The sequence below is a fragment of the Nymphaea colorata genome, chromosome 9, assembly GCF_008831285.2.
Source record: "Nymphaea colorata isolate Beijing-Zhang1983 chromosome 9, ASM883128v2, whole genome shotgun sequence".
Lineage (NCBI taxonomy): Eukaryota > Viridiplantae > Streptophyta > Magnoliopsida > Nymphaeales > Nymphaeaceae > Nymphaea > Nymphaea colorata.
The window spans coordinates 20,001,247-20,019,671 of record NC_045146.1 but is presented as its reverse complement, the minus strand read 5'-3'; the positions used below and the strand labels follow the sequence as shown (position 1 = coordinate 20,019,671).

Sequence of the window (18,425 nt, the reverse complement as noted above, 5' to 3'; positions counted from 1 at the left end):
GTGTGCGTCCATGAAACATCACCAAGCTAAGATCGTGATTTTGGCCTTCCGAGCAACACCCAAAAAGTGGTTATAAGGCCAAACTGAGGGGGTTCTCAACCGGTGAAGTCGTTTTCAGGCGAGTTCGGGAGAGTACGTTCGTTGGATGGCTCTCACGAAAAGCCCATCAACAAGTGCATGCGGGCTCTTTCTACTGGCGATCAGGAGTGGAAGAGAGCCTTCTTCCCGTGAGGCTTTTCCTAAAGTCTGCCTGCCAACCACTCGTTCCGAAAGGACGACAAACTGGCATAGCCAACTTTTCTTAAATAAAAGCGTCTGCCCTTTCGGCTTCTCCGCAGTTCGTCGTCCTCAACTCTGGAGAAAAATGAGGAACAAAATTTTGGAGAATTCAGTTCTAGAGGGCTATGAAGAAGATGATGCCGTGGATATTCATCAGGTGTTCCCGCAAGACCTGTCCGACGAGGACAAGCCCATGAATTTCCGCGAGATCCCTGGAAGGGACACTAAGAAGCAGATGGGGAGGAGTTTCAGTCGACAGGTCTCGCTCGAGACGGGGTTCGCAGCTTTGAAGAGGGATAGATCCCGGGCTCGAGATGGAAGAGTTCTGTTGAGGAATGGGAGGAGTTTTGGAGGGTTTGGGGTCAACCACAGCGGGAAGCTAAGCTCCCATGAGCATAGGAAAGGAGACTTCAGCATGTTCAGAACAAAAGGCGGCCTCCATAGGCAGAACACGCTTCTCCCGGTCAAGAGAGAAAATGAGCAGGACTCTAGGAAGCTCTTTTCCGGACAGCAAGAAGAAGGCATGAACATGAACCTGCCCACGGGCAGGTATTTTGCAGCCTTGAGAGGTCCAGAGCTCGACGAAGTCAAGGTAAATGATCCACGCATCTTTCATTTTTCCTAGTTAGTCCGATGCAATATTTCGCTTGGTTGATGGTCATTTCTCAAAGCATAAGCTTTTGGTGCGAGACCCTAAAGTCATGCCACATTATTCAGTGAATTGCGGCATGATTAGATGACCATAACGATGATGGCCATATATGCATGGCTGCGGCATAATCCTTTCGTCTCTACATGCATACATACGCCACGTGCAAGCTTTGGCCGCCTTTCCGCGCACTATTCCTAATGCTCTCTTTCTGTACCCACATCGGCTCACCATTCTGGAGACTTTCAATAAAAGGCGAGTGTTCTAGGAATGGTGATAGCATGGCTGATCTTCTGTTAAGCCGGCCGCTCAAATGCGTTTTCTTCAACAAAAGAACTGGGTTTTATGTTTTAGAATAATTACAGCACTCCATCATTTCACCTGCCAAAAATTTATTCCTTGCTGGTTTAAAACCATGGGTCTTTTGGAACTCGCCTTACACGCCACGTGCAGGGTTCATTAGTTAATGGAAATGGCTGGGACGGTTTGATTTCCATCTTAAAAGAGGGCACGAAGTGTATATGAGAGGAGGAGAATAATAGAATCAGGGGACCATGCAAGCGATGTTAGTTTTTTATTTTCTTATTGCCATCACCAGAAAACAGCCCACGAACTGCTGAACCATCAAATGTACCTCATCAAGTAGATCACGCTCCCCACTTTTGCAGGTAACGTACAGTCACTAGCTTTCAATATCATTAGGCAAAGAAAAGGACTAACAATGGATTTTCGACCATCCATCTCAAGCAAAAGGATTTAAACCAGGCGGAACATACGTGCATGTGTGTGTAGGGGGCGGCTGTAGATCAATTACTTTTAATATGACACAAAATCGACTTCTTTTTATATTTTTTTCATTTTCTCCACATGCCCAGATCTACTTTGATCTGTATGTAGTAACAATAAGATCTTGAATCATTGGAAGCCAGTGCATGTCAAAGTTTATTTGATGCAAAAGAAATCAAGAAAGAGAAAAACACCAATAGAAAATAGTAGATAATCGCTTTGTAGGAATTCAAACATAAGCACATGTATGCCATTGAATTGGGTTAAAGTTAATCACCTTAGGATGGGAAGATAAGTTACTGAAGTCAGGGAGAGTATGCTATCAACAATGGGCGTTCCCGGTGTGTACACACACATACTCGAATCATTACTGTTTCGACGTGGAAAATAAGATATTTAACTTATTGTGGCATGTCAACGTCAACATCGTCTCGCATAAATTACGTAACTACTTGAAATTTCAGTTATCAGCATTTGGAAGGTAATTTGAGATGAACGAATTGGGTTGCACCAAGAACTTCAATGGAAAAGTTGAAATGTCCCTCTGTCACATCATTTCAAATGTTTATAACTAGCTGAGTCGTCCTGAATGATTATGCATTTTCATTCTTGTGGTCGTGAACGGCAATGCAGGATTCCGAAGACATATTGCTGCCGATTGATGAGAAGTGGCCGTTCCTTCTCCGCTTCCCCATCGGCTGCTTTGGCATCTGCCTCGGACTCAGTAGCCAGTCCATCCTGTGGTACGCCATTTCTACCAGTCCCGCCACCCGCTTCCTCCATGCCACCCCTCTCATAAATGTGGCCCTCTGGTTCCTCGCTGCCATTTCCCTCCTTCTCGTCTTCTCTACCTACACACTCAAGTGTATCTTCTACTTCGAGGCCATCAGGAGGGAGTTCAATCACCCCGTGCGGACCAACTTCTTCTTTGCGCCGTGGATTGTATGCATGTTCCTTGCCATCGGGGTGCCTCCGGCGCTTTGTTCCCAAGTCCCGCCCTCGCTCTGGTGCGCCTTCATGGCTCCCATCCTGGCGTTAGAGCTCAAGATCTATGGCCAGTGGCTGTCCGGTGGGAAGCGCCGCCTCTGCAAGGTAGTGAACCCCTCCTCGCACCTCTCCGTTATCGGCAACTTCGTCGGGGCTATTCTGGCAGCCAAGGTTGGGTGGAAGGAGGCAGGCAAGTTCTTCTGGTCGGTGGGGATCAGCCACTACCTCGTAGTGTTTGTGACGCTGTACCAGAGGCTCCCCACCAGCGAGACACTGCCCAAGGAGCTTCATCCTGTCTACTCGATGTTCATCGCCACCCCCTGCGCCGCCAGCATCGCTTGGGAGGCCATTTACGGGGCGTTCGATGGCTTCTCCCGGATCTGCTACTTCCTTGCTCTCTTTCTCTACGCCTCTTTGGTGGTTCGCATCAATTTCTTCAGGGGCTTCAGGTGGGTCCTCTACCACTCTTCTCTTGTCAACCCTGCCCTAAAAACACAAAAATCGGTTCCATTTGAGGCCTCGAATTTTTCACGAATTTAGGCAGCCAAGCAAAATCACGCCCTACTCAATCTGAGCCTTGCACGTGCACGAGCGCACACACACCTACCATCGACACTATCGACAAGTTCACGTGGAGAAACGTGTCAGAATGGCTATAGAGAGAGAATACCTCCGTCTTTCAGAATTGCCCAGAGCTGTCAAGAGGGGACTTGCAATGTATTCGAGTTAGGAACTTGGATTGACATCAGATAGACGCCTAAATGCAAATCAACATGGAACTACTATACTGGAGATGGGACTTTAGTTTAACATCAGGTAAAAAGCCTTTGTAACTATTCAATGGGTACAAAGAATTGAATGGTCTTTGACCTCACATAAGCAACTCGACAATCGAAGTTTACATGGCATGATGACCTCGTTGGACGCAAGATGGAGAAATTCTTTATCTTCCTTACAATGGGCAAGCTGAAGCCACGTTTAAATTTATGGGGGAGAAAATAATAATTGTAATAATAATTTGCTATGCGTCAAATTAAGATGTCAATTGTTCTCCCTCTGTGCAGGTTTTCTGTCGCTTGGTGGTCTTACACGTTTCCCATGACCACAGCGTCTTTGGCCACCATAAAGTATGCAGAGCAGGTACCGAGTCCGATAAGCAAAGGATTAGCAGTGACCCTGTCTCTGCTGTCGTCTGCTATGGTATCAGCGTTGCTTGTCCTGACTCTTCTACATGCTTTCCTCTGGAGATCTTTGTTCCCCAATGATGTTGCGATCGCCATCACCAAGAAGAGGAGCAATGCACTCAAAAGTGGAAAGCTAAAGCGCAGGCCATATGACATCAGACAATGGACGAGGCAAACTCCTTTTGCATTGGTCACTTCGTCAATGAACAGGAACTCTAAACAACAACAAGATCAAGGATCAGTTTTTCCTTACGTGGGAAAGAATGCTCAGCAGCGCGACCAAAAAATCTCAGTTAATTAGCTCATCAAATGTACCAAAAAGTGAATTATGAACCTCATGGAACAAATAACGTGTAGAAGTAATATACCGCACCTACTATGATATCAATGACATTCAAAAGTTTCATGAATTAAAATCATACATGGTTCCACAACTATCAGCAAGTCAGTATGACGTATACATCTCATAGACTGAATTGTGAACCTCATGGAATAAATAACGTGTAGAAGGAATATACCATGCCTACTATGATATCTATGCCCATTCAAAATTTTCGTGAATTAAGAGCATACATTGTTCCACAACTATCAGCAAGTCCGTATGACGCATAATCTCAGACATGCAAACTTCCTGAATATGGAAATTGAGCAGCCCATACATCAGGAGACCACATTCTAGAAAAGAGCGAGGGCTAAACATTCTTCTGCCATAACCAAAGAACCATCTAGTATACTACGGAAGTCGATAGATAATTCCAAGATATGTTTGAAAAACAAATTCCCTGATTCAGTAGAATGGGCTCCAATTCCACCTCTTCAAACATGCTGTGAATTGACATGCACTAAATAAGGCCGCTCATATGCTGCAGGCTAAAAATTGTCGGAATGTAATCTATATAAGCTTACAGCTGAGGAAATACTTATTTAGAACGTCAAGCTACATAACAGCATGCAGTCAGTATGTTCTTTCAGATCAACTAATCTGAAAGAAAGACGGGGAGGGGGTATCTCAAAACGAGCTCAAAAGGAAAGTATTATACGTTTCTCAAGCACATGCGAGCGTCAACATTCATACCTGGAACATATGCAATCTTCCATTTTCAGATACACCAGCCACTAGGAAAGCACGTCTCTTACAGGAAGACCTTTTACCACCAAATAGATCTTCACTGCTTATGGCAATGGCATGAACATACAGCGATAGAAGAAAACAAAATGATTACAGTAATAAACATATCATCACTTGCAAAATGCACATCACAGATGAAGTATGATGTCCATTACCTGTTAGAGGAAGGTATAGCAACTGCATTCAGGCAACCACAAACAAATGACCTTAATTAGCACAGATTTAACGAATATAATATAAATTTTAAAAAATCCATGTGTTATGGAAAATTATTTTCACCAATTTTTTGTAGGAAAATGACCAGTCAACATGTGAAAATGAACATTCACATCCACGCATTAGATGAACAATCAGGGTCTGTCGTTGATTCTACCAGTCAGACATCTATCAACGCACTCATGCCTTGACCATCCAAGAAAAGCTTCTCACCACTTGTTACAACACTAACATTTCACTTTGCCCAACATCACAAGGAATTTGCTTGAAAATAATGGTTAGATAGCTGAGAAACTTTAGCTAGAGAATGAGCTACGAGATCAGACACTCAGGCATGTCTATCTTTGTTTCTCTCCGGTCCAGCATGCTTATGTTGTAACATGAAGGACTTCTGGTGAGGACAAAAAAAATGTTTGCTGGGACCCAACCACAATGATTAGAACATAATAGAACAGTATGGATCAGGTAGTTCTCGGATGGGAACTAAAATGTCCAGTTTTTCATGCTTGTGTGCTATTCAATCAACCTGAAGCAAAAGAATGAAGCTCATAAATGCATGGTAGAACATATTGTAAGTTTCATTGGAGTTCTATGCAATATGCAGGAGTCTTCACAACTACCAGTATCTGTTTCTAAACTAGGTGAACTAGGTAGATACCTAGATGCCCTAGCATATTCACATAATGGATCTAAAATGGAACTCCACTTTTAAGGACGAAGATGCCTAAGGTATTTGAAGAATATAAATGCTGAGATATCAATCAATTTTCTGCCACTTTGTGAAGTTAGATTCCTTTAATGACAATTTCACTTGCTTTGTCAATGTATAACCATCCTATTAAAGAATGGAAGAAACTTAATTTCACAAACTATTTGTAAAGGCTTCAGTGAAACAAAAATAAGATAAAACATGATAGGAAACAGATAAATGTGAAACATGAACTACTAATTGAGAAAAGCAAACTAAGGGTGGGCGCGGGGCAAGGCCGCCGATGGGGGCTCGGGTCCAGGTCGAAAAATCCCGGCCCGATCTGGCCCGTTAACATTTAAAAAATATATTTGATATTAAAAATATTTTATAATTTAAAAAATATTTTTTTATTATAAACGGGCCAGAACGGGTCAAGCCTGGGCCCGTTGGGCAGACCCGGACCCAGTTTTACCGGGCTGACCCAGCCCGGTCCGGCCCAATGCGCACCCATGAAGCAAATTACTGAAACAAAAATTATACTGTTGAGTCATTTGTTAGGGATTTTACGTCCAAAATCACCAAGATGTCATTTTTATGGCTATGTTACCAGGACTCCTAAAGGAGGTTGCCACACCTGCGTTAATGCAGGTCTGAAGCTGCACTAAGAAATTGAATCATCAGCCATATCAACGGCAGACAAGTAGACCTAAAATGATCAGACTTGACCTTCACTCAACCTGGAAGTCTTTAATTGAGCTCACGGATGGAGTAGCTTAGACCCATAAAACACTATTCTATGCTTTTGCTATGAAAGATTTTTAGTTCTTACTTCACTTTTGATATTTTATATACACACTATAGTGCATTAGCTACAGGCATACATACATGTATATATACAAATGCATGAATATAAACACACAAGAACCCTCAATTTCTTGAGAATGGCTTAATCACCAATATCCACAACTTACACCATAAAAAAGTTTGCAAGTTATCTGTTTCAAGAAACAGGTCGTGCTGATTATGCATCCATATAATGCAAGCAAGCACCTAATTTCCTCGTATTACTATAAAATCATCCAAAAACAGGCTTTACTGATAGCACAACAAGATGATATTAATACAATGCCAAACAATAGAAAAGGGCACAGACCTCATTTCAGCTACACCTACATCTCCAGTGGCTTGACTTGGTTCAATTTTCAAGGTTTGTCTTCTCTCTTCACGTGCAGACAAAACCTAGGATAGAAACAAATTTTAAGGAATGAGGGAGTAGGAAAAGTAAGACAAAAATTCTGTAGAATCCCTGACTAAAGGAAACCAAGGAAAAAAAAAACTCAGCCAACTGCTTCTACAGATTGGTGAACGTCCCTAACATTGTTGACTGGCATGCTACCCACCATATGCTCTCGACAGAGTAAAGTTCTCTCATTTTCTTTTGTGTTTTTGCACATCTGCAAATTACTTAACAACAAGACAAAAGACTAAGCACTCTTGCAAACATAAGGGAAAACAAAGATAATAAACTTTTTTTAATTCAAAGTGTGAAGAAGAAACCTTGAAAGACAAATCATTTGAATTGTGCATGATCGTCTGAGATGCATAATGGGCCTGAACTTCAGATTTGAGGGACAGCTTAAATCAACCAAAAGAATAAACAGATTTTAGAAAAATAAGTGAGAAAAGAAAAAGTCAGCCAACAGCAGAAAAAAGATATGGCATGTCAGATGAAGCTGAGAAGTCTACCTTGTTGAACAACTCAGTAGGTGGATTGGTCGGATGAGACCGTTTGTCTGTTGAAAAGTTAAACCCCTAAGACACATACAACTATTAAGACATACATGAAAACTATAGTTCAGATGATAGCAAAAACACACTGATGGACATACCATAGGTTTTGTGGCTTCCCGCTTGGAGCTCTGGTAGATACTGAAATCCCCTTCACTTAGAAGTATCTGCAGTCAAAAAGAGTACAAATAAGTGAGGCTCTTCAATGACGTTAACATGCTGGCAAAAGTATAAAAATACTACCTTCTTATTGAATAGTGTGGCTTTGAACACGTGACCTTGCCCATTGATGACATGCTTGGTAGTACCAAGCACTTTTGACCTGCAAAAGCAGCATACCCAACTGCTTAATATAATGAAATCTACATCCTCATGCGATAAGAGTCAGATAAAAGCATGCCATGAATCTGCTGAGCAAATACATGGAGAGAACAGAATGAAACTTAAGCAGATTGCAGTTAAATCCTAAAGGCATTTAGCATCAAGTATAGACAGAGAAACCGAACTGTCGATGGATAGGAAACAAAGAACTCATAATGAACGGTCTGTACAATCCAGAAATCAAGACCAGTCACAGGTGGAAACACAATTTTTTCCTACAAGTGGCATGGGAGAGGTCAACAAGGACACAATATATAAAGTTAAATCTCAATGTGCTGAACAACTCAAGAAAAATTTATTTTTTCTTTTCCTTTCTTACTTAAAAGTTCTCCCCTCCAATCTAGTCTAACTTTTAAAGCCATTAATCGGCTAACATAAACAACTAGAAGCGGTGACCTGATAGCAAAAGTAACCATCAGTGGCACTTATGATTGCTTCAATCCCTGCTAAGTCACATGGGTATGGGTACAGTTTGGGTATGAGTACAGACACGACAACTTAAAAAAACGTGGGTATGGGGTACGGCAAGATATATGTATGTTATATGCAAAATAATACAAAAAAAAATTAAAATGAAAGCAACATTTTAATAAACAAGTGATATAAATAAAAACATTATATGTTATTAGTAAGGTGGAAAAAATTAAATCAAAGAAAAATTAAGCAGTTTGGATCTAAAGGTACCCAAGTGTGTCCAAGTACTCATTTTGCGCACGGGTACGATGACACGGGTACGTGGACCTTACTGAAGTACCCATGTGACTTAGCTTCCCTGAACACAAGCAACTAGGTATAACAGAATCTAGATGTTCAGATTAAGAGGTGGTAGTAGTATCCATCAAGGTTTGCTTACTTTGGATGAAGATCATTTGAAGGACAGTGTGATGATCTGGTATCAACACAGGCACTTGTGGTGGTTCCAGTAGACATCTTAGAGACCTGAATATATCACAAAATTAACTCATTCTCCAATGCTTGACCAATAAAACAGGCAAACACTGCCACGCATGACTTACATACTATTATGGAGAAAAGAAAAAAATGGTATTTCATCAAAGTTATGAACCAACTGCCAGAAAAAAAAAAAATCTACATTATCTGTACTGAAGCAAGACATTGTTGATGAATCACCCATGGGGTGTTGCAAAGCTCTCTCTGATGTCCTCAGGTGAAATTCCTGAAAAGATAAAAAAGAAAGTCCATGAAGGGTACATGATGAAAGACTCTAAAGTATAAATACCTCACTATATAGTAAAATCATATAAAAAATTTGAGGAAAATTCCATTAAGAAGAGGTTAGTTTACAAAGACATACCTCAAACACGGGTAACCTGGGTTGACTTTTTTTAAGTAAGGGCAAAGAAGGAGCCTCAAGTATCTACATAATATAAGATATCAAGGCAAATTCAGCATTAAAATATAAAACAAAAATTAGTGAACTCAGAAAAGCCAACAAAGTGCAGACCTTTCTGTTCAATGGTCGAGCCTTGAACAAAGGAGCTTTTGCATGCATTTGCTCATCATGCTCTACTGAATTCTTGGCCCTGAAAATTTGAATATTGGACAAGCATCCTCTTAGACAGCATTATGAAGCAAGGAATCATGCAATAGCATTCCTCAACTCATTTTATAAACAGAAAACTCCTTTCAAATACAAGGAAAAGCACCTAATTCTCCTAGCCCTTTGTGCTGTTTCTAATTTAGGCTCTCTGGGCACAGTCAATCTCAACGCCGTTGCTTGATTAGTGTTCTCAGTGCATCCATTCTGCAGATAAGAAGGTGAATATAAAAATTCTACAAATGATAATCACTTGCCACTAGAACCATTGATGTGTGCCCCAAAGCAAGTGGAAAGGTGCTTCCCCACAATACCTTTTTGGAGGACTTGTGAAGTAATGTAGCTTGTTGCTTCCTATCATGCAACTGTTGCACCTGCTTTGCCGAAAGAGTAACAACTTTTCAGCATACAAAATGAGCAAACTGGAGAAGTATTTGCATGTACCAAATAACTTCATGAGCATTTGAAAATGTATGACAACTTTCTTGATACTTAAACAATTTAAGATTGTAAAATAACAAAATCACATATTTGTGCATATCATATGAAGGCAAAAAATAACTCCATATTAAAAACTTTCGAAGTACAAATTCATATGCCATGTAAATAATTAAACTATATTATTTAGCAGTTTCATGCCTTTCGCAAGTGACCGCCTTCTAGCTTTTGTCTTTTTGAAGCTTGAAATTCATTGCAAGATGTTTTCTCCACTCCCGTTTCATGTGTGTTTATATCCCTGATGAGAAAAGGCAAGAAATGAAAGTGGAACACATTGAACAAGTTAAACCTAAGTAGCTAAAAGCATGATAAGCTACTTGGTCAGGATCTGGCAACTGTAAGAGCAGGGTAGGTCAAGTATGTCAGGTAAATCATACAGATACTGCCAGAACACAAACTATAGCTGCAGACCACATGTGACTCCAGCTTCCACGAAAACCTAATTCACATAAAAGATTTCAACATCTCTTGTTCTAAAGAATCATATACATGGATCAAACAGCAAGTGTGAAGCATCAGTTGCTAGTATTAGATTGAGAGACCAGCTTGTGATGCATCTTCATCAGAAAACACCTGAACGCTTCCAAAAATTGAGTTTCCAATTCATGTTAAGAAAGATGGAAAGGTTTCTAAAATTATAAAACACTCACCAGGAAGAATCACAAGTAAGAGCCATGGAATAGATTGTAAATTGCATGATGTACGAACTTAAAAAAAAAAAAAAAAAAAACCTGAAATTCATCCATGAAGGAAATAGCAACTATTGCTTTTCATAAAATACATTTCAAACTTTTCTGCTTGATAACAGCCAGTATACAAGCTAGACGCCAGATCATAAGATAGTAATAGTCTTCACGAGTGATTATCACAACCAAAGGCATTACCAAGTACTAAAACTTAAAAGACAAAATCAAAGAAAAAGAACATATAATAGAAAACAGTTACATCGACATGCCTAAGTTTACACAAAATCCCAGTTTTTCAGTGAAATCTAATGAAAAAAATTTCCAACAGATACGAGATTGGTACCTCCCAGAAATTTTGTTGAAGCATTTCACTTCTCTTGAGAAATTTGAAGCAGGCGCTTTCTGTTTTGCTAATTGGCTTGCAGTAGGTTTCATCAGCGTTGAGATTCTAGAAGGAGCACTTGACAAAGCCTTTTGCCTATTTCCAGGAGGATCTGGTGCATTACCAGTGTCACAAACCATTCCTAGAGCAAAGGATACAAAATAATGAAGATTGCTGAAAATCAAGAAGGTAAGCTATAAGAACATCACTCTCAAGCAGATACAACTTGAGGTATGTAAGCTGGAACTTAATAAGGAAACATAAGCAAAATGAGACTCGGAAACTTAAACATAAAAGCAGAATTCATGAGGATGCGTTCAAGAACCTTATTCAGATTAAGGTAGTTTCAGAATCTCCAAAGAAAAGAAGCCTGCAAGGAAGTACATAATACAAACCTCTAGAGACTGCAGCTGCTTTAGAAGCATCTACACTGTCAGGATCACTGATAAGATTGTTTGGACCAGTTGAACTGCATGATCTTTGCGGAAAACTGAGCATGTAGTCAAATCCAGTAGACTGCTTTCCGTTCCTAATTTCTGATGAATGTTCTGATTAGACAACAGCAAAATGACCATTGAACTTGCAAAAGCAAAAGAATATAAACTATAAGGCTGTGTTTGTTTCATTGTGGATCTAAGACCCGCGGTGATCTAAGATCCTTAGGATCTCAAATCCATGGACTTAAGATCAGACCTCACCCCCATTCTGACCTTAAGTCCACGATTTTTAATATGTAGGATGGATTTAAAATTCATGCTATTGAGATCCTTAGTTTGTTTAAACTAGGATCTCCCAAAATACACCTTTTTATGCATCCTTCGATATAAGACTGAGGCTATCAAATGCAACCTAAGAGAATGAGATGTGAAGCATTAGATGGCATTCTGTGAACCAGTGAAAAGTGAAAAATTATTGACAAAGAACACGCGATTTAGCACATAGACGTAATTAGTTTAACAACCAAATTCTAAACCTATGTGGAATTTAGCAAATAGCTGTTTTTGGGCATTTCACTTGAATGCTTACAGGCATAAGTAGGTAGAAACTCTTTGATTGTAATTGTCAAAAAAAAAAAAAAAAAAAAAAACAGAACAGCATAATTTTTAAGAACATCATCAGATTGCCTTGAGTAACTCATCATCATGTAATGCTAGCAGAAAAAGAAAGGCAAGTTGACTCAAGTACAAAAGGTTAATTGCACGACTTACAATGCATCTATGTCATGTCATCAAAATAAAGCATGAAAATAAGTAATGATGAAATAATATACGAGCAGCTAGCAATTCGTTAGATTCCCTTAGCAGGTTAGAAGAAACATGTCACTTCTTGTAACATCCTACGTGGGGTTACTTGAAAAAGGCTCCTGTATTGAAGATTTTGGAAAACAAAAAAACTTGAGGGGGCTATATGCCTTTTGGATGCAATCCAAACCAAATAGGAGGTCAATTATATTTGTCACATAAGCATATGAACCAGTTGTGAATCCGGTTGTCATGGTTAGTATAAAAGTCCAGTTTAACATACAGACTTGGAATACAATATGCAAGTATGTGGTGTTCCTTAAGGTACTGTTTGTTTGAATGCTTGGACACTTTCACTGTTGACAACGTTTCATTGTTATTAACGGTCAGTTTGGTGGGGGTATCCTTGGTACACCATGGATGAAATGATTTATGTTCGAACAGAGAGGATAAAATATACTAGATAGTTTCTTTTCTCTTTGAAGTCATAAACAGATATGGTAGATGAATGGGTCAATGATGTTTATGTTTATCGTGAAAGGTTCTGTTTTTCACATGCTTATGTTTATAATGAAAACCCTATGAGGCCAATCGTAAAGTTATTCATGACCGCAGTTATTTAATTTGTTTTTTAAACAATCCTTTTAGTTTAGGATAATAATATTTATTGTAATGTTTAAGTTTTTTTCGTTCACAAAGTATTTGTGTCCCTCAGCCAAAACATTCCTGGCTCCATCATGGGACAAGATCGTTACCTTTCCAAAGAGAAGAAAAGTCACAGAACTGCAAAATATTTTAGAAACGTAGTGTTCTCACTTCCCATGCAAACAATAAGTAACGAGAAAGACTGCGAGTTACCATTTGTCTCCTCATCCATTGGGGATAACTCAGTGCGCATGCTTGTCATGGAATGAGCAGCCAAAATGTGAACGGAGTCATTATGTTCAGTACGATTAACTTCTCGAAGGTTTGCTCTCATGTGTAATTTTAACAAGTAAGCTGCAATAAGCAATAGAAAATATTCAGTCGTTAATGTCAACTTTAACTGAACGAATGGCAGACAATTCATAACCACAAATTTTCAAAAATTAGAATAAACATGCATCAAAATTGTACGGGGAATCTTGTTTTATTGTTACGATGAATCTAATCACAAGGAAACAATTACCGCAGTTGCTGCTGCAATAGGATATGTTAAAATATGGATCGCTAGTATAATTCAAAGCTCTCGTTCTTCAGAAATATAAGGTTACCATTTCCTTGACTTACCCATAGAGGAACAAACAAGTAGAGGTTCAGAAACAGTGGATGTTAAGTGGTGAACGTATAGAACAAAGCTAGTGTACTAACATGTGCCAGTAATAAGGACTGGTTGGAATGGTGAAGGAAACTGAGCAAACGGTTTGAGACAGACAATTTGCCTCCTTGGACCAACCCAACCCGAATGCATGACACCCTTCAGGACAAAAAACCATTGAAGTTGTACGGATTCTTCACTTTTTCCGTTGCACCCCTGAGGGTGGAACAGAAAACGAGGGATAGAGGACGTCTTGCAAACGGAGGAGTGAGGGTCGTGAGGCGGGATATCACCGCTCCTCTTCTCACACACACCTTAAAAGAAGAAATTATGGAGAAAGAGCAAATTCCCAATGCATATCGACGAAACGGACCAAACCTCCAACAGTACCCCTCTAAACGAGTAGCACGAACAAGCCTACCTTGCCAAGAGAATGCCTCAGCACCAGAACGGTAAATGTAACTGAAGTACATAACCCAACGAGAATTACGAAAGCAACAAGTGGTGAAGCACCTTCTCCACGATTGAATGGAACAGAAAAAAGAAAAGGGGGAGCTGAGAACTCGTAGTTCAAGTCACGTTTTCAAATCAACCGGTATGAACTAAACGACTAAAAATCCATCAGCCTATGTTCAGGCACGCTTTCTTGTGAAAGAGCAAACAAATTTTATCAACCATACCGTACAAAACAGAATTCTACGCAGAAAAGACACGAAACATGGACGAGAAAAGGGGATACGAGACTTAAAAAAAGAAAAAAGAAAACAATTTCTATGCAGAGACCCTCACTATTAATTGATTAGCACGTTAAGATGAATAAACTGAAAGTCTCCTTAAACACACAAGAGAGAGGGAAAGAGAAGCACCAAAAGGAGAAGGCAAAGGTTGGAAAAGCCCTCCGACCAAAAGAGAGAGGACAAGGGGAGCATGAATCTTACGCGAAGGAGGGTAGCTATCAGCGGTTTCGAACCACGCCTCTGCTTCTCGTGATTCGTCGCGCGTCTCCAACCTCGTGAAATCGTAGAAACGGGGAGCTGAGAACTCGTAGTCCAGGTCGACCTCCCAACACGGAGAGCTAAAGCATTCGTCTCGTTCGTCTATTGTGGTGTCCATCACCCCTTCCTCCTCCTCCTCCTCCTCCTCTTCTTCCATTCCCCTCGCCTTGGGAAGCTAAGACAAGACAGGTCACGAGAACGAGAGAGACTAATAACGAGGCATCTTCCCGACGCTAAATTCTGAACGAGCCCTCTCTTCCTTCATCATCCTCTTCTTGTTCTTGTTATTCTTCTTCTTATTCCTCCTCTGCTGTGAGAAGCACCGAGGAATACGGTCAGGAGCTGTAAACTAAAACAGAGAGAAGAGAAGTAGGTTGAAATGTAGTGCGGAGGAGAGGAAGGGGTGGGAAGGCTGGATGTGAACGCCTCCTCCCCTGTCGTCCGAGAGAGCCTGCACGTATTTCGGCAATAAACGGAGAGAGACGGTTGCCTCGGAGGCGCTGCCTATTTTACTTAAAACAACTCTCCCCCTGTTGTGAAAGTTATCATTTTTTGCCTTTTCTATTCTTTTGGGTGATTGGGACTTTCTGTCTATGGACACCGGAATCCTCCACCGTCCATCTGGAGGGGACCGATGATCAAGCACCGTCAAAGTCGCTCGTTCTTCCTTCCACGTGAAGTGGGGCCTATCCAAATCTATTTGGGTGCGTTGACGGGTCGAAGGAAGGAATTTGGAGTCGTACCAACACCAATCGCCGTCTTTCCTCCACATCGCTACTGCAAGGGTCGGAAGTGGCGGAGCATTCGCTTTGTGTATGGTTCGTGCTTTTCTGAGTTGAGTGCAATTGTGTTGGCGTGAATTGCCTCCGATCTTCTTGCCTTCCTTCCATGGGTGAGTCAAACAGACTCGCTTGATTGGTTTCCGTTTTTAACTTGTGCTTCTCTGTTGTCCGCAAATATCGCCGGCAGCCCCAGCAGAGAGACGACTTTCCCAGCCAGCCGTCCATCAAAATAAGCGCTTGGAGATTACAGAAAAGAAAAGGGGTAGGCGAGGCGAACAGTCTCTGAGCTGGGAATATCGTTTCTTCGAGGCGACATGGCGATTCGAATTGTGGGAAGGAAAGGTAGGGGTATCAAGGTCCTTTGGGAGAAACCACTTTTTTCAAACGTTCAAAAAAGGAAAAGGGCGGGGGAGGGATGAAGCTGCTCCTTTTCCAATTACGAGGCAATGGGTTCATGTGAGGAACAGAGGAAATTCCTTTGTCTTGTGCGCAGAGCCATAAATTCGGCGGCAGCGGCAGCAGCAGCAGCAGCAGCGTCTTCCGTAATAAAGAGGAGGACCGCTGCGACCCAAGGAAGGAAGGGGGAAGAGGGTATCCGATGCGGTAACGCATGTGAGGGAGAGTCGACGTATCTGCTGCGGCTTGGATCCGTCTCGAGCTCATCGTGGTCGTCCCAAGCGGAGAATTGAAAGTGAGGGTGACGTGAGAGGGAGGGGGGACCGCCATGGCCATGGCCATGGCCATGGGAGTTTCCCCCTTTGTCTTGGTCACGTCGGAGAGGCGCAGAGCGGCAGTCACCAGCCGTACCTATTATACTCGCAGACATCGATACCTCAAGGACGGGAAGGGGATTTTCTCATTGTTGACAGATTTGGTGGACGGAGGGGCCGGCCCTAGCTTCGACGGGGAGGGGAAGCCAACTAGCCACGCCCCCAACCAGCTCCTCCCTCTGCTGTGGTCGACGGCCATTTTCATTCTTAATACAACTTTGCGTCGTCTTTGACGTTGACCATACTTGCCCAATGACCAACGCCCTCGGTTGGGTTGGGGATCATTCAACTCGTTTACAGCAACATTATTCCCCGTTTAAAGAAGGAAAATTGAACATGCCCCGTACCTCGCTGCAATCGTTGATGCTACGTTGCACTCGTGCTTTCATCCAAATCTGTCCCATCCGACTGCGGCAAAGGGGACGAAAGTAACTCCATGGGATCGGACCCAATCCATTACCCTAAAACAGTGTGCAAGGCCTTCAATTTTGAAAACCAAATTTTAACAAAATCTCACACTTTTTCTATTTTTGTCATGTCTTCTAAGCCTGATTAAAGTCCTCGGAATGTTTGCAATGAGCAATGTTGTTTGGTTGATCAATTAAACAAGCTAACATGACCAATAATGACATGGAATCTGAATCGAATCCGGACACTGTGAATGGCCTTAAAAATCAGAGGAGGAATTCAGATATTGTTGCTCTTCTTATCAGACACGAATTTGAAATGCATCTCTCTCGTATTGTAAGGGTGACATGTACACGTTTCCGATTGAAATGTCAATGTTAATTTGATTGTCCAAGAGTCTAGTTTTTGCCAAGGATTACCATGTAGAACGTACAAGACTATGCCCAAAATTCGTTTAAAATGATTTGACCATTCAAATTCAGTGGCTTTCCACACAAAACTAGACTGAGATGTACAGTAAACAGCGGTACCATGTATTTTACCCAAATAATTAGTCCAAATTCAACTTCTTTTTTCCAGATCTGAAGAAGTTAAAATGTATCGTTTTGGACCAAAATCAAGATTTCCTTTGGCCTAGATCCGTTTTGGTTGACATTTCGATCTGCATTTTATATTCAAGAATTTGAATTTTGCGGTAAAGTGAAATGCAACCAATCAAATTTTGTTTGCAATTTGGATCCAGAACCTAACCTGAATCTCTAACTTAGATCCAATAAAGTGCTAATGGATCAAATTGGGGTCTATATCCAGAATGTTTGGACTCATACCTCCTTCCATCTAAAGTGGATTCCAGTTCAGATCCAAATAAAGAATTAAGGGTCAAATATGAGTTGGAATCTCTTTCTCTTGCGACTCAAGTCCATTTGGCCTAAAACGGGTCTAGAACAAAGACTTTGGAAGAGGAATAAATTAAGTTAATTTCGACAATGGGTTGTGAGAACCACATCAGGATCAAAATGGTGGCGACCAGATCCAATAAGGCAATAAAGATCGGTTTTCAAGTGCTTCTGGATACCGATCATTGACTTACAATTAGGATCTGTTTAGTTGAAAGTTAATCCTTGATCCATAACTTAGATTTAGATCTATTATTGAGATTTGACATGGAGCATTAAAATTGAATCCGGATTTGAGTCTGGGTTTCACGTTCAGCCCTTGATTAGAGCTTCAACTAAATTGATTCAACAAAGTAAAGTAAATCATGGTTGGGCCATATACGATCTTATTCTACTCCGAATTCATTTAAGGACCAGATCCGCATAAAGGTTCTTCTAGACCCATTCTGCAATCTAAATCCAATGAGAGATAATGGATAAGATTTGGTTCTGAATTCAGTTTTTTGTTCTTGACATCAAGATCCATTTGGTGAAAACTCAAGGATGTTGGATTTTTGCATGTGGATCCATGTTTGTTTTTTATCCAGCTATCCATTTTTTTTTATCCATACTGGAATATGTTTAGGGTCCATTCCGCATAATTGAGTTTGGATCATAAATTTTGGATCTAACATCTTTAGAGTCCATTTAATGCTGATGAACCAATACAGCGAAATCGATCCATTGCATTTTGGAATGGTTCCTGGTTCATCAAAACTGGATTGTTTTAATTCATAAATTGGATCATATAGTCTTTGAACAATTCATAAGGGCTTGGAACTG

At 40.9% G+C, this 18,425-nt stretch overlaps 2 protein-coding genes across 11 annotated transcripts; one reads left to right on the top strand and one right to left on the bottom strand.

The window, feature by feature from the left end:
* Positions 1-6: 6 nt before the first annotated feature.
* Positions 7-4,268, top strand: LOC116260151 (guard cell S-type anion channel SLAC1). Its single transcript, XM_031638265.2, has 3 exons — positions 7-871; positions 2,348-3,150; positions 3,766-4,268. Exons 1-3 carry the CDS (start codon positions 146-148, stop codon positions 4,184-4,186), a joined length of 1,950 nt encoding a protein of 649 aa, XP_031494125.1. The 5' UTR covers positions 7-145; the 3' UTR covers positions 4,187-4,268.
* Positions 3,962-15,286, bottom strand: LOC116260152 (protein TPX2-like). Of its 10 annotated transcripts, none has more exons than XM_050079450.1 (20): positions 14,691-15,286; positions 13,314-13,454; positions 11,610-11,762; positions 11,176-11,356; positions 10,288-10,384; positions 9,963-10,022; positions 9,758-9,855; positions 9,556-9,634; positions 9,406-9,468; positions 9,184-9,267; positions 8,944-9,029; positions 7,953-8,031; positions 7,811-7,876; positions 7,668-7,733; positions 7,479-7,556; positions 7,298-7,375; positions 7,075-7,160; positions 5,170-5,191; positions 4,961-5,054; positions 3,962-4,100 (listed from the first exon to the last, which is right to left on the bottom strand). In XM_050079450.1, exons 1-18 carry the CDS (start codon positions 14,902-14,904, stop codon positions 5,173-5,175), a joined length of 1,728 nt encoding a protein of 575 aa, XP_049935407.1. In that variant the 5' UTR covers positions 14,905-15,286; the 3' UTR covers positions 3,962-4,100; positions 4,961-5,054; positions 5,170-5,172. The 10 variants fall into 10 exon arrangements, with proteins under 10 accessions (XP_049935407.1, XP_031494131.1, XP_049935408.1 ...); XM_031638271.2 differs by having other exon boundaries at positions 7,322-7,375; XM_050079451.1 differs by having other exon boundaries at positions 7,298-7,385; positions 7,668-7,714.
* Positions 15,287-18,425: the final 3,139 nt, after the last annotated feature.